The sequence below is a fragment of the Megachile rotundata genome, chromosome 14 (genome assembly GCF_050947335.1).
Source record: "Megachile rotundata isolate GNS110a chromosome 14, iyMegRotu1, whole genome shotgun sequence".
NCBI classification, from domain to species: Eukaryota; Metazoa; Arthropoda; class Insecta; order Hymenoptera; family Megachilidae; genus Megachile; species Megachile rotundata.
The window spans coordinates 9,586,258-9,610,581 of NC_134996.1; the positions used below are offsets into that span (position 1 = coordinate 9,586,258).

Here is a 24,324-nt window from a genome sequence, read left to right on the forward strand (position 1 = left end):
TTGATTCAAACAGAAAAGTAACATGCAGTTTATAATGCAGTTCACGTAACACTCGAAGCGGGAAAATTATATTTGCATGTCAATGTTAATTTGTTTTGTCGCAATTGAAATATTTCGTTGGGCACTTGTAATTGTTCATCGAAACGCCGAGTGCAGTAAAAGCGGCTTTCGATAGAATGTTATCGATTTTCTTTAAAAAAAGTGTACTATGTCTGGAACGCAGTACGTGAAACTATCGTTGTTAAAAAAAGAAAGCTTCTATGATCAACATAAGTCATTTCCCTTTTTCTTTTTTGTATAAAAAACATATTTTTCTTAAATAGAAAAATCTGTGCAATAAAATGTTCATATAAAAATTTTTTACTGGATGTTTTATTTTTTTCAAAAATTTAGCATTGATAAAAATATAATTTTTAGAATATAACTTAAATACAGAATAAATTAAACGAATGTTCGATTAATTAAATTACGAGGATTTAGGTGAACTTAATTTTCAATGAAATTTGTATTACTTTTGCATCATTTACCGAGAACTGAAACGAGTTAAATTGAAATTACAGAAGTAATTAATTTTAAAGATTCTTTTCGTGTAACCGTTTTCTCTAGAGGGCTGGTCCTCTTTTTAATTCGTACCTAAATATTACATCAGATAATTACGAATATATTAAAGCTGAGGCTACGAGAAAATAACGAAGTTGCTACTCGTCTGAAGCACACTATTTTTATGCAATGGGTGACCCCTTAACCGACGTAAAAAGGGTTGGGCGTCATCCGGATAAATTTTCATCCAGATTATACAGAAATCCAATAACTTTCTCCGTTATTTTCATCATCGATTTTAAGGGAGGTATCTAATCTATATTTTTGTGAAATTATGTTGGAATTTTTCTATCGTGTTCACTTTCACTTTTCTGTTGAATTTTTCATCAATTCTATTTTTGTAGATAAATAAAAAAATTAAAACTTGTATAATTTGTATGAAATTTGTTATATAACTTGTATAATATTTTTATATGCATTTGCACTATTTTGTGATTTAAGGGTAGTGTGAGTCATATGGCTCTAAAGAGAGTTATAAGATTTGAATAAATATTGCAAATTAATTTTGGTTCAATTGGACTTTCAGTTTTGGATTTTAAGTCATTACCAAATTGCAATATTTCACAATTTGAATAAAAATTGTAAATTAACTTACAGCAAATTTGTAATAGAAATTGGGAAATTTGAAAATTTGGGAAATTAAGAAGAGGGAAATTAGAGAGTGGGAAGTTAGGAAGTTGGAAATGTGAGAATTTAGGAAATTAGGAATTTGGGAGTGTAGAAATTTGCAAATGTGAGAATTTGGGAATTTGAGCAATTGGGGAATGAGGGAGTGGGAAATTAGGAAGTGGGAAATTGAGAAGTTGGAAATGTAAAAAGCTGCAAATGTGAGAATTTGGAAATTTTAGAATTTGGGAAATTAGAGAATGAGAAATGTAGAAATTTGCAAATGTGAGAATTTGGGAATTTGAGTAATTGGGGAATAAGGAGGTGGGAAATTAGAAAGTGGAAAATTAGGGAGTAGGAAATTAGGAAGTTGCAAATCTTAGAATTTGGGAAATTAGAAAGTGGAAAATATAGAAATTTGCAAATGTGAGAATTTGAAGAATTTGAGTAATTGGGGAAATTAGGAAGCGGGAAATTAAGAAGTTGAAAATGTAGAAATTAAAAGATCTAAAAATTTGGGAAATTAGGAAGTGGAAAATGTAGAAATTTGCAAGTGTGAAAATTTGGAAATTTGGATAATTGGGGAAATTGAAAATTTGAGAAATTAGGGAGTGGGAAATTAGGAAGTTGGAAATGTAGAAATTTGCAAATTTGAGAATTTAGAAACTTGAGAATTTGGGAAATCAGAAAGTGAGAAATATAGAAACTTGCAAATATGAAAATTTTAGAATTTGGGAAATTAGCAAGTGGGAAATTAACAATTGTGAAATATAAAAATTCACAAATATGTAAATTTAAGAATTCTCAAATTCCCAAAACTGAAACTTGTAACAAACTTCGAACAAAAATTACAGGGATGTTGATTCTACAAAATTTCACCTTATGTACCAATAATTTTAGTGTAGGTACATTGTGCTAAGTAATCAAATTTTAATAAAATTACAGAAGCTTTTAGCTTAATTTTACAGAATTGAATTAGCCCCATCACCTAATTACCATGCAACCCCATTTTGTAATTATTCACTAATATTTATTAAAGAAAGAATATTTAAATTACCAAATAAATCTCTTAAAACTTTACCAGAATTTCACAGGATTTAAATCTCATTAAGGAATAAATTATACAACCCCTATCGATAAAATTCATAAAAAAAAAAACTTACACATCTACAATTTATATTATCAAATAAAAATTAAAATATTAAGTTCAGAACTTTTTATGCAATCTCAAGAATTTAAATTATAACCTAAATTATACAAAACTCAATTTTTTTTAAATTAATTATTTATTCAGAAAAATTATCTAAACAGATGAAGTTTATAATAAATTAACTGAAGAGCAAAATTTCATATAATTTCACCAAAGCCAATTTTCACCCCTAAAATATTAAAAAAATTCGCTAATATTCGAACCCTTAGATTTAATTGAAGCAAAAAATATTGAAATAAAAATTCATTTAAAAAAAGGTCCTCCCTTTTAAATTTAAGCAAGCGAGGTTCAAAGGGTGAAGTTGATTGAAGCTTTCGCAAAATATCAACTTTCCCATTCGATCTGACCCAAATATCCAAAATTCTGAGTGAAGCACTATCCCAAATACAAACTGGAACCCCCGACTGTTTTCACCGTACTAAATCAAATCTGCCGGACAATCAACCCCATTCATCGACCCCCGTAACAGTTATTCTGCCGCGAAAAAAGCTTCAAACAGTCCATGAAAGCTTGAATGTTAAAAAACAACAAAAGCATAGGAGCAGTGACACGTACCACCTGAAGATTATCTCGAACGAGGCCACCGATCAGCCTTCACAGCACCATAATATCTCGTCCTGGTTCGGCAAACATCCGAAGGAGGATCATGGTGAAAACCGTACGATGAACTCAAACAAACCAGTGAACCGACTGGAACCGGGTTGAACGAGCCGCATATCTAACGTCGCGCGATCGTCCGTGCGAGAAGAACATCGAGGACCGCACAAGAATCGAGAACGGCGATAAATCGAGGGTGCGAAGGCTGGTAACAGGTGAATAACAGAAATTGACCAGCATAATACAACGAACGTGTCCGCGGGACCAAGAGCGCGATAACCGCGACCTTTCTCCGCGGGGATCGGTCGAAGACTGCTCGACCGAAAGTGGGAGGCTCTTTTTCGAAAGCATCGCTTTCTCCACGGTGGCGAAGCTTCCGGACAGAGGTAACCGGGCATGCGTGCCACGGGCCGGCCGATCAACGCACCGTGTTCACAGGGTGTGCCAAGAAATGCTGACCAGAAATTGGATCAAGTTCAACGGCTACGTCGCACCGCGAAAATGGAAATTTCACTGGGCGAGATTCGAAGACCCTCCGAAGGAAATTCGGGTTACCGAACTCTGACGAATACTTGAGGAGTCTGGGAACTACGGGATTAGATGGGTTTAGGGTGATGGGGTGAATTCTTTTAGTTCGAGAATTTTGGAATTTTGGGGTGGTACAATTTTGGAAATTTTGTAAATTTAGGGTTTTGGAATTTTTTAATTTTTGGGTTTTGTAGTTTTGAGATGTTGGAATTTTGGGATTTTTGAATTTTGAGATTTTGGAATTTTGGAATTTTCAAATTTTGAGATTTTGGGATTTTGGAATTTTGAAATTTTGGGATTTTGGAATTTTGAAATTTTAAGACATTGCAAATTTGGTATTTTTGAAGCCTTGAATTCTGATATCTTGGGATTTTGGAAATTTGGAATTTTGAGATTTCCAAATTTTAGGATATTGGAATTTTTTGAATTTTGAACCTTTGAAACATTGGAACTCTGAAATTTTTGAATTTTTGAATTCTGAAATTTTGGAAATGTGGGACACTGCAAATTTGGTATTTTTAAAGCTCTGAATTCTGAAATTTTGGGATTTTGGAAGTTTGGGATTTTTGAACTTTTGGAAACTTAGGAATTTTTTGGAATTTTGGAAATTTTAGATAAGTTACAAATTTTGGGACTTCATCCTTCTGAAATTTGCAATTTTAAATCTACAAAATTATATTGTAAATATATTCCAAAAAAACTTGTCAAAAATTTATAAAGAACTTTAGAACCCAAAATAACTCCAGAGAGTCCAGAAGCTAAGATGTACCTAGGGAGACCCCCAAAAAACTAGAGATCTACAGAAAAACTAGATGACTAGCAGATTCCAGAAGAAATCTAGGGGAACCCTAGGGAATGGAGAACAATCTTGAAGAACCTAAAACAATCTTAGAGAGAACCTAGAAAAGGCCTAAAATAATTTAAGATCTCACAAGAAAGCTGAGATTCCAGAGAATCACTAACAACCCCAAAAAATACAAGAAATCTGTAGTGGTTCATAAAGAAAAGTTTTACGTTCAATCTCGTGTTTATTACATCGTATTTTTTTACAAGCTATTCGCTTTTAATGATACTCAAACATGATTTCGTGCAAGACGAAGTAATTACTTTAGTAGACACTATATTACGCTTGTAATTTCAAGTTCAGATTTATAGTTCTGACTATTGCAAAAAATGTCATGGGGTATACAATAAATTGTACGAATATTACAACAAAATATAAACGAATTTTTTTTCTGATAATATTTTTTTTTCTTTCATAAAACTACCTCTTCAGAGTTATATCTTTTTAAATCCTTTTATAAAATAAAATTTTCGCTTTAAAATGTTACGCAAGGAGGTACAATTACGTTTCGAATGTATCATTGCTTGCGTAATCCGCACTTTATGATATTATCTGTTTGGAGGTAATACCATAAGCGAATTACGTAAACGAACAAAATTTAGCGTTCTTCTCTCGAAATTAGTCTCACGGTTTAAGTGGTATATTATACACAGTCATATATTACATCTATTAACAATGAATGAAATCATATATTCCTTATAGTTGAATCATTGTAAACAATTTATAATACCAGAAATTTCTTAAGTAAACAAGTGATTTCATCCATAATTCATATTGTAATTAAGTTTGACTTACCACCCTGCTATGCCATTTGGTTGTATTTCTTGCAGGAATATGCCAAGCTCCCCTTTATCCTTGCTACGAAGCCCAACAACACTGAATCCTAGACTGGTACCCTCTGGTTTATACAGCTGGAAACAACACAATTATTTGATAACTATTTTATAACTACAAATTAGATGCTCATAAACAAAATATAAATCAAATACATTTAACTAACCTGCACAGTAAATATCTGGCGTCCTCTTGCTGCTGCCTCAATGACCTTCTTGAATTCCTTTGCATACGTTGTTGTTGTAATTGGTGGCATTCCCATAACTTCAGATACGAGACTAGGACTGTTCACCTGTAATGAAATAAAAGTTTAATAAATTATTTAAAAGTGCATTCACATAATACTGAAACATTTACCTGAGCACTGGTATCCTCACTGCTGCTATGCACCAGTGGAGTAACAGGAACTCTTTGATCTTCCAATTCACTACTATCTTGATACAAATCTTGGTATACATTTGATCCCAATGGTTGCACCGGTGTGGTAGGAACAGAGAGCTCCAACTGTCCACTGATATTAATGTCAAAATCTCCAGGAATAATAGAAGGATGCTGTCCCAACTGATTGTTTAATTCTATGAGAGAGTCTTGAATTGTAACTATACTGCGAAATACTGGATCTTCCAAAAGAGATATTAATGATTTTATGTCTTGAGTCGTGTGCATCTGTAGCTTGGGATCGTCACAGTCTTCCACTCTTTCTTGTACATGCTCCAGCAAATGAAGCGCAGTTGATATGTCTATAAATGTAGAAAAAAGAAAATTTGCATATTAAAGAATCATAGACAGAGATTTTAAAGACACATGGAACGTATGTTTTTAAAAGAGTGTAATAAATAATAATAAATGAGTAATCCACTGTCTAGTTGCAGATAGTATATATGTTTATAAACATTGATTTACCTGTGCTTAGAGGCATTTTGTTCATAATATAGTTTCTCTCCAGCTATATGTGTATAAAAGTCCTTGTATGCTATCTGTAAAGAAAGGTATATACATACACATTACTTAAACATTCTAAAATTTTAAACCAATGTTTCAAATTTTGTAAACTACACATAGATCTTAACCTCAATAACAGAGAAATTATGAAAATCAATTAATAGAAAGTATCAACGTTGAATGTAGGTTAATGATCATAGTATAGTCAAGAATGTTTGGATAGTATTAAATCCCGTTAACTTTAGATGCACCATGAATTTATCGTAAATCAATAAGTGGTCGTATAATCGTTTCTAATATTAATATAATAGCGATTTTTCTCACCTAAACTCTTTTGAGAAATTCGAATAAAAGCAGCTTGTGTATCGATGACTCTCGAGGAATTTCACGGTTACACACGAAAAATACAATTAATTTCGTGTATCACAAACATGTAATTGCATTTTGCCATCAGCTGACTGTGCCAAACTATCGAGTGCTTGACAGCTCTTGCCACAACTAACAGCGAACATAGATGGACGTTACTTATATAGTACGCAAACGCGGGAAAAGCGCGTTAGAAGGGCGCGAAAATTCAAAAATACGAAACTGAATATTTTGTTATGACATTCTGTTTATGTTATTTTTAGTGAAGTAACTTTGTAAGAATGTATTTCATTTTCTGTTTTAATAAATAGAGAGTAGAATGTTTATGCGTACAAACAAATGTGTGAAGAGATATAAAATGGACATAGACAAGAGAACAAATATTATTCCATTTATGCAAATCTAAAAGCTAGTTTAGTAAAATAAAAATAGAGTGTAATTACAAAAATAATAAAATAATACAGTAATATAATAGAATTAGTAAAATATAATATAGATAGTATAGCAATATAGTGAAATAGTAAAATAGTTGTACAATAATAATACAATAGTACAATAGTAAAATAGTAGCAGTAAAATATTAATCTAATAGAGAAATAAAATTGAATAATGATAAAAAATAAAAAATAAAATAATACAAATAATGATAAAATAACAAAACAGTATAATAAAGTAACAAAACGTACAATAAAATAACAAAAAGGTAGACCGCAGGTATACAAATGATCTACAAAATTAAATTATGCAAAAATGCTACCGCACGCAACCCAGCACAAAAAATAAAGACCTCCGAATGACAATGAATTTTTACAAAGACCATCTGCCTACAAAATTGACGAATGCTAATGCTCTCTTGTTCATGACCACCAAATTTGAATAAAAACAAATTGGAGTTAAAAATAGTCCAGAATAAAGAACGAGGTATGGTGATTCGTGTTCATATCACGTCAACCACCAACCCAGCTCGTTGTTCATCCTAATTGACCTCGGGTAGGAATCTCTAATCCATGATTCCGCTACAAGCGATCGTCCATCGGCACAATCAACCCAATATGGCGGTGTTCTGGTGCACCGACTCTCAAACGTTACAAAATCAGTCCCTGGGGGGTCTCCACCATTAAAATGGTTTCACAAACGCATTTATACTAAAAATTCAATCTTCTTTTCCAGAAGTATGTACAACACGTGTCCACCATCTTCAATTTAGTCGTAATTTATACAATATCATGCTAATCGCTTTAAAAAGGGAATGGTACAGAAGAGAGCATTGTGGACTCGGGTATAATGTCGAGGAAGATTATTTGATAGTTTTCAGTCGATAAATTTGCAAATTTAGAAACTTAGTAACATGCAGTCTGAAAATTTTATACTGAAATTTAACAACTTGGAAATTTATCGATGAAGAAGTCTAAAAATTCTAAAGGTGTACATTCAATCTAAAATGGTGGTGTTTCTAAACACCATGGTTCTTTCTAAACTAGTATAAGTCTACTATCCTAACTAATTTAAGTGTACATAGCACCCTGATGATACAATTAACGTTTCACGAGATGACAAAGCTTGAGAACCTATGGTGCCGTGGTTTACACGCACGTCGATCGTTTTCCCGGATGGCCCCACGGAAACCGGACACAATAGATCCACTTCCGGTGAGCACAAGGCCAGAAATCGGACGTGGGGATCCACACCGCGCCTGTGTACCACCGGTGCGTTATCTCTTCTGCCCCCTATGGCCTGTCTATACGAGAATCATTCATCGAAACGATTCTTCCATCGCCGTCTCTTCCCCTACCTATTTGTCAGGTGTTATCCATTATTTTCACTGTTTGCGCTGATTTTGACCGCCAGTTTGATTACAGGTGCCATTCGCGTTGGATGGCCGGTTCTAGTGGGTTTTTTCTTGGGATCGTTTTAGTAGGAAGCTGATCGAGGTCCTACGAGTTGATGAGGAAGAACTTGCGGAGCAGGTGGTTCTTCTGCGAAATCTGGAACAAAATTTTGTGAGTATTAGTGTTATTGTTAATTCTATATTTGTGATTTGAGGTTTGATTAAATAAACAGAAAGATTTAGGAGTTATTGGTTAATTAATTGGAATTAAGAAACTTGCTGAAGGAAGTTGAAAGATTATGAAGATGGCGAAGATAATGAAAATGGCGAAGATGAAGTTTTAAGTAGACGTAGATTTTTGGTTGTTAAAGTTACAGTAACTAAATAAATTATGATTTTAGACGAGGTTTATATATTTTGATAATTTACGAGGTATTAAGAGAAGTAAATTACAGGGTTACTTCATAAATTCTATCAGACAATCGGACACCTGTACAGCGAACAATTATAATTTTCCATTGTGTTTGACGAACCTCCGGCAAGCATTAATATCACGCAATCGAAGAATTCTAAAACTCTTTGAGACGCGCAACACTGTTATCCGTGTATCATCTACGTTTCAAGGAATCACGATAATGACTTTGTTGTGCGATTCATAACAAGGTTTTGAAAGGAATTCAATTTGTAGAATTTTACACTTCTTGGAGAGGCATAGCACGAGTTCATAGTTTTTCAAATTTATGCGTTACTAGGTCTACAAATTTCCAAATGCCATAATTACCAAATTCCTAAATCTCTAAATTGCCAAATTTCCAAATTCCCAAATTTTCAAATTTCCAAATTTCCAAATTCCCAAGTTCTCAAATTCCCAAGTTCCCAAATTTCCAAATTTCTAAGTTTCCAAATTCTCAAATTCCTCACTCCTGCAATTCCCAAATTCTCAAATTCCCCACTCCTCCAATTTCCAAATTCTCAAATTCCCCACTCTTTCAATTCCCAAACTCTCAAATTCCCCACTCCTTCAATTCCCAAATTCTCAAATTCCCTAATCCTCCAATTCCCAAATTCTCAAATTCCCCATTCCTCCAATTCCAAAATTCTCAAATTCCCCACTCCTCCAATTCCCAAATTCTCAAATTCCCTACACCTCCAATTCCCAAATTCTCAAATTCCCCACTCCTCCAATTCCCAAATTCTCAAGTTCCCCAATCCTCCAATTCCAAAATTCTCAAATTCCCCAATCCTCCAATTCCCAAATTCTCAAATTCCCCACACCTGCAAATCCCAAATTCTCAAATTCCCCACTCCTCCAATTCCCAAATTCTCAAATTCCCCACTCCTCCAATTCCCAAATTCTCAAATTCCCCACTCCTGCAATTCCCAAATTCCCAAATCCCCAACTCACCAAATCACAAAATTTAAAACTCCCAAATCTCCAATTCCACAAACCACACACAGCCATATAACAGTCATCACCACAAAACATCCCTCCAGCAAAGATCCCTCTTACAACAGCTTAAATCTGCAAAATAATAAAACCAGTAAATAAATAATTATCATAAATAATTATCAAAAATATTTCCTCCATAAATAACCACATAAAGCAAAAGACCACCACATACCTTTGTTACATACCATTGTTACCTTTCCCTACATTCACTGTTTAGTCTCGACCAGTTTTGTTCAATAGCGAACAGAACAATTAAGGAAATTCAATAATCTGTAATCACAGTATCGTTTGAATATAGTATTACGAGTACTCGAATGACCAAATCTGTAATTTTCTCTCGTCGACCGTAACGTTAATCACTGAACAAGCATCCATCCCCTTTGAACAGGCAACTATGTACAATTATCGAGGCGATAAACCATAACGTAATTAATAAGCAGCGTTTCTATGAGGCACATGTTGTACTGCATTCAATACCTTTAACAGACAGGCACGTGTGGGATAATTGATCATTTGCAAATTGATACATTCCGTTCATAATTGCGGGCTACAGTTGGTCGCTGGAGGATCTAGTCACCTTTGCCATTAAGTTAATTTTGTCTGCAATTATAAATTCTCCTATTACAAATTTCATCTAAGCTTATCTACTGTTTACGTCGTTTTTTAATTAATAAAATGCATGCTATTTTTGTTAAATTGTATGTGAATTTTATTTTCAGTTCATTTTTTAATTTGCTTAATTTTTTAATTTGCTTAATTTTTGTAGTTTGCTTAATTTTTGTAATTCACTTAATTTTTGTAGTTTGCTTAATTTTTGTAATTGACTTAATTTTTGTAATTTGCTTAATTTTTGTAATTCAATTAATTTTTGTAATTCAATTAATTTTTGTAATTTGCTTAATTTTTTTAATTGACTTAATTTTTGTAATTTGCTTAATTTTTGTAATTCACTTAATTTTTGTAATTTGCTTAATTTTTGTAATTTGCTTAATTTTTGTAATTCACTTAATTTTTGTAATTTGCTTAATTTTTTTAATTGACTTAATTTTTGTAATTCACTTGATTTTTGTAATTCACTTAATTGTTGTAATTTGCTTAATTTTTTTAATTGACTTAATTTTTGTAATTTGCTTAATTTTTATAACTGACTTAATTTTTATAATTCAATTAATTTTTGTAGTTCATTTAATTCTTGTAATTCACTTAATTTTTGTAACTCGCTTAATTAATAATTTTGACTAAATTGTACATAATTCTTACTAAACTTCACATACATAAATTTTACAAAATATTATACAATTTTTATTACATAATTTTTACTATTTTATACAGCACCCACTTTAAATAAACAAACTACAAAACCCTAAAAAACTCTCAAAAAGACCTCTTTATCAAGCCAGCCAGTTAAAGTTAATATAATAAATCAAATAGTCAAATAATTTTTACTTCCATATTAAAATTGAAAGAGAAGTGTTGAATGGCTGGAGATGGCAGTAAGATTGCATAAAAAAGTGTCTTTGAAGTCACAGGAGATGACACAGAAAATGAATTCATTTTGTATTCGTATATGTTGAAACATGTATCAGAGACAGCACAAGGTTTTACGGAATACCTGAGCTGCACTCACCCTGAACACCTCCACATGCTCGCACCCCCATGAACCTTTTCCTCTGCAAGTTGTATGCGTACATATGTGTAAGTACATACACGAAGGCAAAGGACCACACGCCCGTAAAGGCAACGGACCGTGTTTCCAACTTTCAAGCATTACATTATTACTTGTCCATTATCTGCTTGATTATCGTAACTAGCTGGGCTTCGAACTGAAATCACGGGGAAAATTATTTAGATTGAATGATTACTTGTTTTGCGGGGGGTGTAATGTCGCTGAGAGGGATGGTTGTATTCGTTACGCAATTTCTTAGGTTTATTTCTAATTTTCTATATTTATAAATTCCAATAATTTTCTGGTTACAGGGTTCATTGGAATGACTAATTGCAGTAAATGAAGATGAAGAAAACTAATGTATCGCACCTGCTACAATCAATTTCCCTTCTCGCTACTCTAAAGGTAGTGGTTAATGGTAAGAATTACATCAATTCTCTACGGAATAATCTAAAAATATTGAACACTTTCTGAAGACAAAAAGAACTGGAGTGAAAGCTCCTGTGATAAATGCTCTGAAAAATTCTTTCTGTGAAACGAGCACGCATGAAACGCAATCGCGTAAATTAATGATGGAATGCAGAACGTGATGTCACTTGCGGACTTGCGAAATTACGTTTCGTCCTATTGTATCACCCGCGTGCCACTTATGGCACGAAAAACGTAGCGATAAAATCGGTACGATGCCGATGCCCAAAGGAAATAACCTGATTTTTCGATGGCACAGGAAATAATAATCTGTTCGTGGAATAATAATACGAATCGTGCATTCAATGGCACATAGAAAATATCTTTTTTGCATTTTATGAGCACGCAGGAAATTGGTGTTCTTTTTCTATGTAACATAAAAAGGTCGACAAAATTATGCACAATTCATTGTCTAATATTTCCTAATGTTATGAGAATACTTTGCTATATTTGAAAGTCATTTTTTATTTCATCTCTAACATTTTGTAAATCATCCCTTACGTGTTTTAATATTTTACAAGTACCTTCTGAATATTAAAATAGACTTCCCGTACAAAAATGTAAATATGCAGATTTTAGAATATATGCTGACTTTGTAAAAGAATTTTGCAACTATAATAATTTCTGTTTGAAGGTCAAACAACCTGCAATGGCGGTTTAGGTCGAGTGGTCTACGAGAGGCTCCCTGACCAACAACTCCAGGGTTTCGACGACGACGTGGTATAAAATATTTATCTACAAACATTGCCACGCCACTCTAATTACAACAATGAAATTCCTCCTAATAAATAATTAATTCTCCTCAGGTGAGAGACTCTGCACCCCCGTTTAGAGTGTTGGAAAAATGTCAGGAGCTCTGTCTACGCGACAGAACGGCGACGAACAATTTAGTTCGAGCGTGTACCAGCTTCGATTTTCAACCTGGTAGCAGAATAGCATCTTTCAGCGGAGCTGCCGAGTACGAGGAGAGTACTTGTTATTTAACGAGAGAGCAGGCTCAGCCAGAAGGTATAGGGAATCTGATGCTGGTGCCAAACAGCGTTCATTTCACTGAAGTTTGTCTCGGCTGTGAGTATCCGATAATTGCCTTCGATCATTGCACACCTTTAAGAAAAACTGGTATTAACTTTTGCATTTTTTGTAGCTGACAGGATAGAAAGGGAGTGCCCTAATAGACGGTATGTGTTTGAGAGACATCCGAGGAAGAAATTGAAACTGCCATTGACGGATATTAAAGAAGTTAGCGCGGCTAATAGAACGGACTGTGAGGACAGGTAGAACATATTCTCTACCTTTTATTTAGCTAATCCAATACAATAGTTATTGTCCAAATTTTTAGTACACCATAAATGGTGTTAAAGCAGAGTAAATCTAAGCTAAAGTTTGTCCTATTGGATTTAACCTTCTATCAAACTTTGACAACTCACCATCAAGGTGATAACCTTAACTACAAAATTGTAACCTAACCTAATCTAACTTCACCTATTATAACCTAACCTAACCTATCTTCACCAAGTGGCTTTAATAATATATTAAAAGATTAGAACCTAAGTGGCACCTAATTAAAAATATTTACCCACAAATGAAAAGTTTATGATTAATTACACTTGATGTGTTTTCTTCTTTGCTTCAAAGATGTCTGAACGAGTTCAGCTTCATTTGTCGATCTGCAACCTATGATACTGCACTGAGAAGCTGTGCTCTAAGTCGTTTTACCAGGAGAACTCATCCAGAGCTTCTTGAAGACGACCCAAACTCCGACTACTTGGAAAACACCTGTTTAAATGGTATTATCAATTCATTATATACTTATATTATTTATGTTTATATTTTTAAAAATATATATAAAAATTTGTGATTCAGCTGAACGTCGCTGTGATGGATTGGCAGTGTTCGTCAAAGAAGAAAACAAGCGTCTTCGAGGACCATTTGAAGTCGACATTTACACGAACCTTACTTTGGACGAGTGTCAAGCTCTTTGTCTCAGAGCAGAAAAATATTTCTGCAGAAGCGTCGAATTCGACGAACAAACGCGACAATGTGTCATTTCGGAAGAAGACTCCGTTTCACAAAAAGATGATATCGGAATCAGCAGCAGTCCCAGCCATCACTTTTATGACTTGGTTTGTTTGGACAATCGTAAGTGTACCTGAAATCACAGTATCGATAACATAATTCTGCATGTTGAGGTATTATAACAATAGTTCTAATATTACATTAAAAATTTATATATTCATAGAAGCTTCATATATGTTGAAGGATACCTTCTAAAATTTTCTTTCAATTATTAATAGAATTAGTCCACAAGATTAGCTTAGACATTTTTATCTTCACTTTGCATATATCATAGATCCACATTTAGTAGCACTATATGTATTGTAAGTTGTAGCTAGTGTTGTCCCAAAAGTTCCACTAAAGAGTGGAAACTCCCTCATAAATCCAACCTGAAATGTAATAAAAGAGAATTACTGTTAGGGTGAATAATTCTCTGTAACTGATAATGATGACAATAAAACTGATTGTGGTTCATAGAATCTGAATAACAAATTGTTATACCAGCGAAACGATCAATTATCGCTTCACAACGCTTTATCAATACCCACTTACGAAACGTAGATCCGTCCATAGCACGTGGCTCCGAATACCCGGACAGCAGCTCTTCGTCGCACCTTTTCTCCGATGGACGACGTCCTGACACCGCGTTTCAACGTTATCGAAACTCCCGTTTAAGCGGAGAATTTCACTCGGAAATCACCGGTCGCAGCCTGAGCGAATGCCTTGACGAGTGTCTTCGACAGACCAGCTTTCAATGCAGAAGTGCCGTGTATTCTGAACATTATCACACCTGTCGATTGAGCCGATTCAATCAACGCGATGGCCATAGGATCATCTACGATGCAGATTACGATTACTACGAGAACCTTATGCGTGAGTGAATTGACCTGCCCTGTTCGGAATATTCCCCTTTGAGTCATTAACACGTTGACCTCGTCACAAATGGGACATTCAAGAAAATTACTGCAAATTATAGTAGATCTGATAAGTTCTATGTAGTGAATTAATAATTTAGAAAATATATTAAGATAGCAATCAACGTGTTAATACTTCACGTAAGAGTCTACAATAGTTCGACCACAATTTTAGATTATAAATATAATTGTTTGGGCAGATCAATATTTGGATGGAGACCGAGACAGCCCAGGATACAGGCCAGACCCTTTGGGACAGGACACCAATTTTGGCCGACCATCCTTAGGAAGACCCGGTAAAAAATAGATCAATCTTTATGTCTTCTTCCAATCTTCAATCGTGTACAGTGTGATAAACCCCAGTAGATTTATTTTATAGAACTAAGTTTTCCCACTTGTACTCCAGAACTTCCAGACCCTGAGGAATACAAAATGTTATCAGTTATACATGAAATTTGAACAGCAGAATTTATATGAAACCTCACCTGAATACAATAATTCGCTTTAATGATACAAGCTTGGTATCAATTTACAAGTAACAATTTCAAACACACTTCAAATTTGCAGGATACCCAGACGACTACGACAAAGGATACAGCAGTAGTGTTAAGCCAGATCGTTATCCAGACCGTCACCCAGATCGCTATCCCGATCGCCACCCGGATCGTTATCCAGATCGTTATCCAGACCGCTATCCAGACCGCTACCCAGATCGTTATCCAGACCGATACCCGGACAAGTATCCAGATCGTTATCCATTGGACAGATATCCGGACAAGTATGCGGATCGTTATCCAGGAGACAGATACCCGGACAAGTACCCGGAGCGATACCCAGACAAATTCCCAGACAGATACCCGGAGAAATACCCGGAGAGATACCCTGACAAATATCCGGACCGATACCCCGACAAATATCCGGATAGATACCCGGACAAATATCCAGACCGATATCATCTGAACGGACAGTATCCCATCGCCGGACCAGATGCCTTTCCCGACCCCATAGATCGTTATCCCGTCAGTGATCGTTACCCAATCCCTGATAGATATCCAGGCTCGGACAGATACCCAGTCGCTGACCGTTTCCCTATCAGAGGTGGCGATCGACGTCCCATTCAACCTGATCGATATCCCATTCCTGATCCTGCAGTGGACAGGTATCCAACAAACAGCCGTTACCCTACTGGCGTTGGTGGTCGGTATCCAATATCTTCGAGCCGTTTTCCTAGCGACAGCGATCGATATCCTAACGCCATCGACCGATACCCCATCCCTGATGATCCTCTGGAAAGATACCCTTCAGCAGTAGGGGCTGTCAGACCCCACGTCGACCGGTATCCCATCAACGAAAGGTATCCGGAGAAGGATCTTTATCCCAGTCGGTAAGTCAGTGAAACTTTTCTTGATTGAAGTTTAATAATAGGATGAAAGAAACGGAGGATAAAGACGTTCGAGATTAAGACTGTATCTTCTTCTTGAACAATTCAGTCTCTCAATGGTAACTTTGATTAAACGGGATGATTTGGCTGTTTTATTCTTCCTTCTTTCGATTCTCTCATTGTCATTGGCGCCAGATATCTGGCTGAACACTCGGGTTACCTTTTGGAGATATGCAAACCTATCAATATCTCCACATTCTTAGATTACTTAAGAGCAAATTCACAGATCTCCTCATCCAGATTTCTTCACCTCACATTCTGTATTCTCAGGTACCCTCCATCGTCTCACGGTGCATACCCCGCAAACTACCCCGTGGACGACGTCTACGGACCCCAGCCCCACTCAGATCGCAACCCCTACGGGGTGGCAGGTCCTACAAGACCCTTGGGCTACGGTGGCTACAACAACGACGGTGGAATCATCGGTGGCGGTTACATAGGCGAAGGAGGGGTGTACAACTCCAGACCTTTCGGCACCAGCGGCGGTCCTATCATCGGCCGACCGCCCCTGGTCTCCAGATGCGACGAGCAGGACAACTTCCGGCAAGTCGGACCCCACACCAGGGTACGGAAACCATTCGTCAGACGCTACACGACGGCCTCGTCTTTGGCGCAGTGCGAGAGGGAGTGCGCCGACGCCAGGGACTTCGTCTGCAGGTCCTTCAACTATCGTCCCTACGCTGCTCCCTACGGCGCTGAAAGGGATAACTGCGAGTTGAGCGACCGGGACTCCAGGGACATGGATATGGGCAATCCTGTTTACTACGACACGGGATCTGACTATGATTTCTACGAGCGGAACAACGGCAGACAGGGCGCCGACGCGGAGTGTCTCGACGGTAAGCGTCGTAGTCCTTGGATGCCGGCTACGTGGATCGTGTGGAGAGATTTTTACCCAGCCCGTCCACGTGCGACTTACCGATACTCGATTCGATCAAAATGATTGTACGGACTTGAAGAAATAAACCGTCTTCTGTATACGATACTTTTTTTTTACTTTTTTTGTTGTACATCCGTTTATTTGATTCGCTTGTTGACCAAATTGAGGCTTCATCTGAAGCTTGATTCACGTTGATCTGAAGTTTGATTCACGTTCATCTAAAGTTTGATTCACGTTGATTTGAAGTTTGATGCATTTTGATTTGAAGTTTGATCCACGTTGATTTAGAGCTTGATGCTTTTTTATTGTAATTTGATACATGTTGATGTGAACCTTTATATTAACTGAAGCTTCATTCATTTTGATTGATCCTTACTGCATTTAGATTGAAGGTAGATTTGTTTAGACTATAGCTTAATTCGTTCAGACTCAAGATTGATTCAATTTGACTTCAGGCTTGATGCATTTGTATTGAAGCTTGATGCATTTGTATTGCAACTTGATGCATTTGTATTGAAGCTTGATGCATTTATATTGAAGCTTGATGCATTTGTATTGCAACTTGATGCATTTGTATTGAAACTTGATGCATTTGTATTGAAACTTGATGCATTTGTATTGAAACTTGATGCATTTGTATTGAAACTTGATGCATTTGTATTGAAACTTGATTCATTTGTATTGAAACTTGATGCATTTGTATAGAAACTTGATGCATTTGTATTGAAACTTGATGCATTTGTATTGAAACTTGATGCATTTATATTGAAGCTTGATGCATTTGTATTGAAACTTGATGCATTTGTATTGAAACTTGATGCATTTCTATTGAAGCTTGATGCATTTGTATTGAAACTTGATGCATTTATATTGAAACTTGATGCATTTGTATTGAAGCTTGATGCATTTGTATTGAAACTTGATACATTTTAATTGAAGCTTGAGGCACCTTGATTGAAGCTTATTTCACTTTGACAAACACTTAGCTGATGCTTCATCCATTTTGATTTAAAGTTTGATCCATGTGGACATAAAGCTTAATGCCTGTTAGTCGAAGCTTGATGCATTTTGATTGAATCTTCGGCCATTTTGATTGATACAAGAGTTTTACTTGAGAATCTCTGGCACTTTAGTTCTGGTTTGGGAGAATCACTGTGTTTCTGGTGCTTCTAGTGAGTCAAGTCTGTAGCGAAGATGGAATGGAATTTACTTTAAGGACACCGGAAGGATTCATTGGCCGGATATATACTTACGGCTATTACGATCGCTGCTTCTTCCGTGGAAACGGAGGAACGGTGAACGTGCTGCGAATCAGTGGTCCTCAGGGTTATCCTGAATGCGGCACTCAAAGAGTAAGATCCTGTCAGATATTAGTGCACTGTGCCCAGTATATCAAAATTAAGATACCAGACATATCCATAGTTTCTGTAAATATAAAAACATTTACAAAAAGATCTACATTGTGACAAACAAAAAAGTCATTTTAACATTTTAACATTGTTAACATATCAATCTAACTTTTGCTTCATCTACTGAATTATATAAAAGTTAACACACAACATTATATTTATAAACTTAACCCTTCTTTGGATTATGGAATACAGAAACCTCTCCAAGCTTTCAAGCACTAACATAAGTATTCATCAAGATACAGTAAAGTATTAGTCTAAACAAGTGTGATATCTGAAAATTTGAAGAAGGGTTAACGAACTAACACTTGGTATCAATGATCATATAAAAATTTGATGAACCAAATTACAGTATGGAGATACAATGACAAACATCGTCGTGGTACAGTTCTCTGACTACGTGCAAACAGGAAGAGACAAACGCTTCAATCTCACGTGTCTGTTTCGAGGCCCTGGCGAAGCTGTCGTCACATCCGGCTACATCGGTGCCGGGTATGCCAGGTCATATCGATTGAGAGACCGTGCCTTGCACCTGGTACACTTAATTAAACAATTCAGTCCGATATCGAGTACAAAATGCAACGTGTACAACATTCGTTTGCATGGGAACCCGGTGCAAGCACTCTCGATGAACTTATTTTAATGTAGTCTTTTTTCTTCCGCAATCGAGAGCTATCTTGTCTTGTTTCGCCTGAAAAAAATTCACCTATTTATTAATCAAGTTTGATTGCATTTCATGTTAGTTCTGCACAGTTTCTTTTTTTTATTGTTTGAAGACCATAAATTAAAGATCAAGTGTGCAACAAGACATACTTTAAAATCAAGTGTGAAACAAGGCATAATTAAATCAACAAAAGTTATCTTTAATTTTACTAATAATGTTTGTATTCTGTAGATCAGGGTCCCCAATCCCCATCGAATATCTTCCAGCAGAAAACACCCTGAGTTCCAGAGTACGTTTGCTAATCCTCTATCAAGGTAGACCCACAACAACCATTGCTGTTGGGGATCCACTTACTTTTAGGCTGGAAGCTCAGGATGGGTATATAATATTTTATCACAAAAATACTTACACCTTAGTTTAAAGAATTACAAAAATTTTTTGTTTTATAGATACAATTATGTGACTGACATTTTTGCTACCAACGTCATAGCAAGAGATCCTTATTCAGGAAGGAGTGTTCAACTCATTGACAGATATGGGTAACTACTGTTAAAATTTTACTATTACTTATTTAATTCAGTACTTGAGGTATATCATACTTTAGAACCTAAGTTTCTTCATATGTGAAAATTCATTCCATATCCAAAAACTCTTCATGTATAATTCCATCAAATGCACTGGATTCACCTGACTCATTTGATCCATTTAATCTTCTTTTAAGTATTCATTTTATCCTCTTAACAAATATTATAATTTTCTTCCTTCAAGTTCAGCTCAGTCCTGCAACAGAGATCAAAATTAACATTTATCTTCTTTACATGAGAAGTATATTTACTTCCCAGATTTGAATAATAATAAAAATACGCAAAGAAATTTTGACAAGATGCAATTTTCATGACACTGATTAACCTTTCTCGTACAGCTGCCCGGTAGACAATTACGTGTTCCCGGGACTGGATCGTTTGCGCGACGGAGACAGCCTCGAGGCTCGATTCAACGCATTCAAAATCCCCGAATCTAATTTCTTGGTGTTCGAAGCGACAGTGAGAACTTGCCGGGACGGTTGTCAACCCGCGTATTGCTCAGGTGGTACCGGAAGAAGCGAACCGTCCTTTGGAAGAAGACGAAGGGACGTGTCTCAAAATGACACAATCACCGAAGAAAATGAAATAAGCACGATAACGGAGGCTAATGCAAATGACACGTCTTCGGTGTCGAATTCCACTGTCGTTGAAGAAGATAACGACGAAGAAGAAGAAGAGGAGGAGGAGCATGTGAGAGAAATGATCGAGGTAAATTACAGTACATGCGGATAAAATTGTCTTCGTGAAAAGATATTGTACTAAACAACCTATTACCTAAGTATTAAAATATCTATCTTTACTTATAAATAATAAATTAAGCCTATAATAAGTTGCTTATAAAGTTTTACAGTAGATTTACAAAATATTGTACTAAAGTACAAATTGTATATAAGTTGCAAATTGTACAAGTAACAGCAGTAAAATTATCGTAGGTACTCGACTCAAGAATGGACATCGACGAAGAAACAATGGTCGAGAGGCAAACCACCATAATGGAGGACGTTTGCATAACACCAAACGAGTATTACGGACTGGTAACAGCAGTGGCAGTGCTCGTGGTGCTGCTTGCTTCCGTGGTATTGTTATCAATGCTGATCTACAGGTACACAGCTCTGAACGTACACGAGACTCGCCAGTGTTCGTGCACGTAAATCGATTCATGTAAATTGTTTCAGGAAATACGCTTACGCGGTGATCACGAAGAACCGCCGAGTTGATAAAGCATGCAATCGCAGCAGTCATTCGGACGATGCTTACAGCAGTCGGGCGAATAACTTCTCCTTCTTGAGAACTGGTCTTCAGAAACCATTCCAATCCACGTACGTAACTTATTGCTTCGATTAAAAGAAGAGATACACGAAATGGCCTTCTCGATCTGAAGAGTATCTTTTATTAACGATTTGCATATGGTATAATTAAGGATCTACTTGATTTACAGATCAATCTCGCGTTCCATGAGCAACGTGATCAGCCAACACGTGAGCTCCTCGACCGCTCTGGAGGGTGCTGTAGGATTATCGCCCAGGAGAACCGGATTCGATCCGAGTGAACCGATTTATACCGATCCATCATTGTTCGAGGTTGCCCGCTGCTCGTCGCCGAAACCTGTACTCGATGATAACTTCCGTCTCATGTGAACAACTTGAGGTCTAAGAACACGAAAGAAGAATATAAACATCGACTTATTTTCATGGCATTATTAGGAACATCTTTCAAACTATGTTTGATCTCAACGATATCTATGTACTTCAATTTTTAGCGATCAGTCTCTTCTTCTTTTTAATATACATTTGACGTAATTAGAGGTCTCATCATTTGTTCCTGTTCTTCAAGAATTGCTAGTCAAATGACCACTGCCATGACAATTGATCATCGAAGTTCTGATTTAACAGTCCGTTGAAATTCATTGTCGTTTACAGAGTTATTCTTCCATTGAAGTATAAGTTATCACCGTGAGCAATACTTGTTTACAATGAAATGTTTATTAATGTCACGAAATGTTTCGTATTTACAAGAGCAAAATGAATGACCATTTCGTCATAGGGAAACTGCTTTCAAAGTCATTCACGTTGACGATGCTTGATACAGAATGTTTATACATCAAACTACGAATTACAATCTTCTATTATTTGCTAAAGCTTACGACGCGTTTTAACGAAACTCTGCATCGACAAAAAGATCCATTGAAACTTCGTTTTAAATTCGAAACGATGAAAAGAGAATGCTTTCTTTGTTCTATAAAATTTCAACTACGAGAAAGTCTCTCTGTTCGCGTTTTGAATGTAGCGAGTATCGTAAACAGTTATGAGCTTTTATTTATTACGGTTTCGTTTAAATTGTAGCTAGAGAGATAATAAACGGATACAACAGGAAGTACTCAAAGTACAGTTTTCTTATTTCTAGTCCTTATCTAATAACTTTTTGTACAATCATGTGCAACTTAGGCTTTTGAGGAATCATACAAAATTTGAGGTTAGGGAACGTAGGAAGAATATACCATAGGTTCTAGATTTGGTTCTTCAATTATATAAATATCTCTTAACAAATTGTTAAGTTCAACTCTTACAAAGCATTTAAAGATTCTCCCAAGTCTCTCCAAGAATTAAAAGCAATTATCAAAGCATCTACTTTGGGAACATGTTAACCAAGAAACCTATGTTGCACCAAAATGTACGTGCTTTCGATACAATATTATTTCCTTATATCAATCCTCCTTTATCCTATCTAACTTATAAGTAAAAAGGAGCATTCGTAGCCTAGCCTCCTCTTTTCGATAGTGAGCCTCTTCCAATTTAATCTTGGCCTCCTCTTTCAACATAGAAGCGATGTCGACCTTCATCTGTGCCTCGGACAGAGCCAATACATGTAATTCTTCTTCTTTGTGATGGGACCTTTTCGTTCGACGAGGCTGATCGTGAACAGTCGAGGGAGAGATCAACGTTTGCGTTCCGTTTGATTTGAAAATTAAACGAGCCTTCCTGGGCGATTCTTCTTTATCCAAATGGGCGACAAGGTGCGTGGAATCCAAATCGTTGGATTCAGCCATTGGACCGGGTGTGAATAAATTGGAATCCGTTTTATCAGCAAGCGAATCTACAGTGAGAGCAGAAAATGAACTCTAAACTCCAAAATGTTAATACAAATTAAAGAAGAAAAAATAACCTATATCTTTACAATTATTTTCGTCCTTCAAATTCGATCGCAAAGGCTTCGTGGTGCAAACACTTTGCAATGTGAACGGTTCTGACTCCTTCGGTTCGAAAACAACGTTTGGCGGTAGTCCTACAGTTCCGGTAGGTCTTGGGACTTCCGGTAGAGAATGTCTATTTTCCCAACTCTTCAATCGCATATGATCTTTGGACAATTGATAAAGACTTTTTGACATGCTGCAAAAAACAAAATATTTTGTATAACCATGTTTTGTTTTTATAAATTTAATTGTAAAACAGAAAGCTTTTTACACTGTACAAATTTTTTCTGAAACTTCATGGTGACTTTGAATTTTTCAAGCTTTCTGTTTTACAAGTTTTAAATTTTTTAAAACATAGCCAATTAAATAACTAATTCCGTGATGTAATAATATGATTTTTTACCTTGAGTCTCAAACAGATAAAATATTCAGTTAAGATATCTCAGATCAAATATTAAATGGTTCCTACAGTGGCACCCTGTATTTCAAAACTTCCGCGAAATGCATCATGGTTTTGCGAAGTGCATCATGGGTGCTTTTACGAGCGAAATATGTAACGGACTCGTTATATTTACCGTAATTTCTTTTCCTCTCGATTTCGTTTGCAAGCTTTCATATTTTCCCAACATCGTCGTAATTGGACAGCAGAACGAATGCCTTGGGGACCAACCATCGAGTTATATTCATTAGCAAGTTGGGACCATGCCGATTTTCGTTTGTACATCGATATTGGATCGGACCTCTTATCCTCGATGTCCTCGTATTTATTTATCAAGGTTATCAAAATTTCCCGTTCTTCGAAGCTGTAGGTTTTCCGAGTACTTTTCAACGACGAAGAAGCCATTTTACCGAGGAAAAATGTGAGACTCGTTATGATCTTCCATTGTTTATTTTTTTCAAAACCAACACTATACTGTACAGCTCTCAAAATACATTATTCTCAAAATAGAACAGATATTAACACTCGTATTTATCATTTTAATATAAATTTCACCTAAAAATGACTTACGTATTAAATTTTGTATTAAAAAAATAATATGTGTTAATATATCATATAATGAAGAAATTATGTACGATACCAGAGTTACATACCGATGAGGTGGAAATATAGGGCATCTATTATCATATTTACTGTTAAACTGGCCTAGATTATGCTTCTTCCCTGTATTTTTTATTGTGTCAACATTACATGTAGAAAAGCTGGCGCCAACGAGAATAAAATGTAGTTCATAAATATGTTTACTAGTT

General features: G+C 35.8%; 3 protein-coding genes and 1 long non-coding RNA gene across 12 annotated transcripts in view; 1 reads left to right on the forward strand and 3 right to left on the reverse strand.

Annotated features, from left to right (window-relative positions):
• The window catches only part of LOC100875077 (multiple PDZ domain protein), a 122,340-nt gene extending 115,668 nt beyond the window's left edge, over positions 1-6,672 (reverse strand). For all 5 annotated transcript variants that reach the window (XM_076539885.1, XM_076539884.1, XM_076539882.1 and 2 more), the window contains exons 1-5: positions 6,486-6,672; positions 6,123-6,196; positions 5,577-5,959; positions 5,386-5,511; positions 5,181-5,296 (exon numbers count right to left, since the gene is read on the reverse strand). In XM_076539885.1, the coding sequence (XP_076396000.1) occupies positions 5,181-5,296; positions 5,386-5,511; positions 5,577-5,959; positions 6,123-6,147 (650 nt within the window). In that variant the 5' untranslated portion in view covers positions 6,148-6,196; positions 6,486-6,672. The remainder of the gene's footprint in view (positions 1-5,180; positions 5,297-5,385; positions 5,512-5,576; positions 5,960-6,122; positions 6,197-6,485) is intronic.
• Positions 6,673-8,374: 1,702 nt separating this feature from the next.
• LOC105662923 (uncharacterized) lies at positions 8,375-18,938 on the reverse strand. The gene is made up of 11 exons (XR_013040527.1): positions 18,810-18,938; positions 18,483-18,654; positions 15,394-18,412; positions 14,543-15,326; positions 14,204-14,383; positions 13,892-14,088; positions 13,516-13,715; positions 11,433-11,628; positions 9,978-10,405; positions 9,761-9,877; positions 8,375-8,512 (listed from the first exon to the last, which is right to left on the reverse strand). It is a non-coding gene; the product is annotated as an uncharacterized LOC105662923 (long non-coding RNA).
• nompA (no mechanoreceptor potential A) lies at positions 8,393-22,268 on the forward strand. Of its 3 annotated transcripts, none has more exons than XM_012288823.2 (19): positions 8,393-8,527; positions 11,783-11,889; positions 12,574-12,659; positions 12,746-13,007; positions 13,084-13,213; positions 13,575-13,726; positions 13,803-14,078; positions 14,556-14,867; positions 15,109-15,204; positions 15,476-16,292; positions 16,620-17,188; positions 18,403-18,581; positions 18,991-19,139; positions 19,534-19,680; positions 19,752-19,841; positions 20,225-20,594; positions 20,819-20,988; positions 21,062-21,205; positions 21,325-22,268. In XM_012288823.2, exons 2-19 carry the CDS (start codon positions 11,811-11,813, stop codon positions 21,521-21,523), a joined length of 4,227 nt encoding a protein of 1,408 aa, XP_012144213.1. In that variant the 5' UTR covers positions 8,393-8,527; positions 11,783-11,810; the 3' UTR covers positions 21,524-22,268. The 3 variants fall into 3 exon arrangements, with proteins under 3 accessions (XP_012144213.1, XP_076396011.1, XP_076396012.1); XM_076539896.1 differs by having other exon boundaries at positions 18,991-19,130; XM_076539897.1 differs by having other exon boundaries at positions 14,568-14,867.
• On the reverse strand, positions 22,182-24,287 carry LOC105662920 (uncharacterized). 3 transcript variants are annotated; one of them, XM_012288822.2, is made up of 4 exons: positions 24,169-24,287; positions 23,652-24,070; positions 23,061-23,272; positions 22,182-22,979 (listed from the first exon to the last, which is right to left on the reverse strand). In XM_012288822.2, exons 2-4 carry the CDS (start codon positions 23,918-23,920, stop codon positions 22,591-22,593), a joined length of 870 nt encoding a protein of 289 aa, XP_012144212.2. In that variant the 5' UTR covers positions 23,921-24,070; positions 24,169-24,287; the 3' UTR covers positions 22,182-22,590. The 3 variants fall into 3 exon arrangements, with proteins under 3 accessions (XP_012144212.2, XP_012144210.2, XP_076396028.1); XM_012288820.2 differs by having other exon boundaries at positions 23,049-23,272; XM_076539913.1 differs by having other exon boundaries at positions 23,049-23,272; positions 24,156-24,266.
• Between the last annotated feature and the right edge of the window lie 37 nt (positions 24,288-24,324).

Bases quoted from the DNA above. Each gene is read 5' to 3' on its own strand.
- LOC105662920 (XM_012288820.2), bottom strand. From the start codon at position 23,920: ATGGCTTCTTCGTCGTTGAAAAGTACTCGGAAAACCTACAGCTTCGAA. The intron at 23,273-23,651 runs GTAAATATAACG...TGTTTTTTGCAG, and splicing joins CGAGAGGAAAAGAAATTACG to CATGTCAAAAAGTCTTTATC. The intron at 22,980-23,048 runs GTTATTTTTTCT...CTCTCACTGTAG, and splicing joins AAATAATTGTAAAGATATAG to ATTCGCTTGCTGATAAAACG.
- nompA (XM_012288823.2), top strand. From the start codon at position 11,811: ATGAAGATGAAGAAAACTAATGTATCGCACCTGCTACAATCAATTTCC. The intron at 19,681-19,751 runs GTATATAATATT...TTTGTTTTATAG, and splicing joins AGGCTGGAAGCTCAGGATGG to ATACAATTATGTGACTGACA. The intron at 19,842-20,224 runs GTAACTACTGTT...TTTCTCGTACAG, and splicing joins CAACTCATTGACAGATATGG to CTGCCCGGTAGACAATTACG.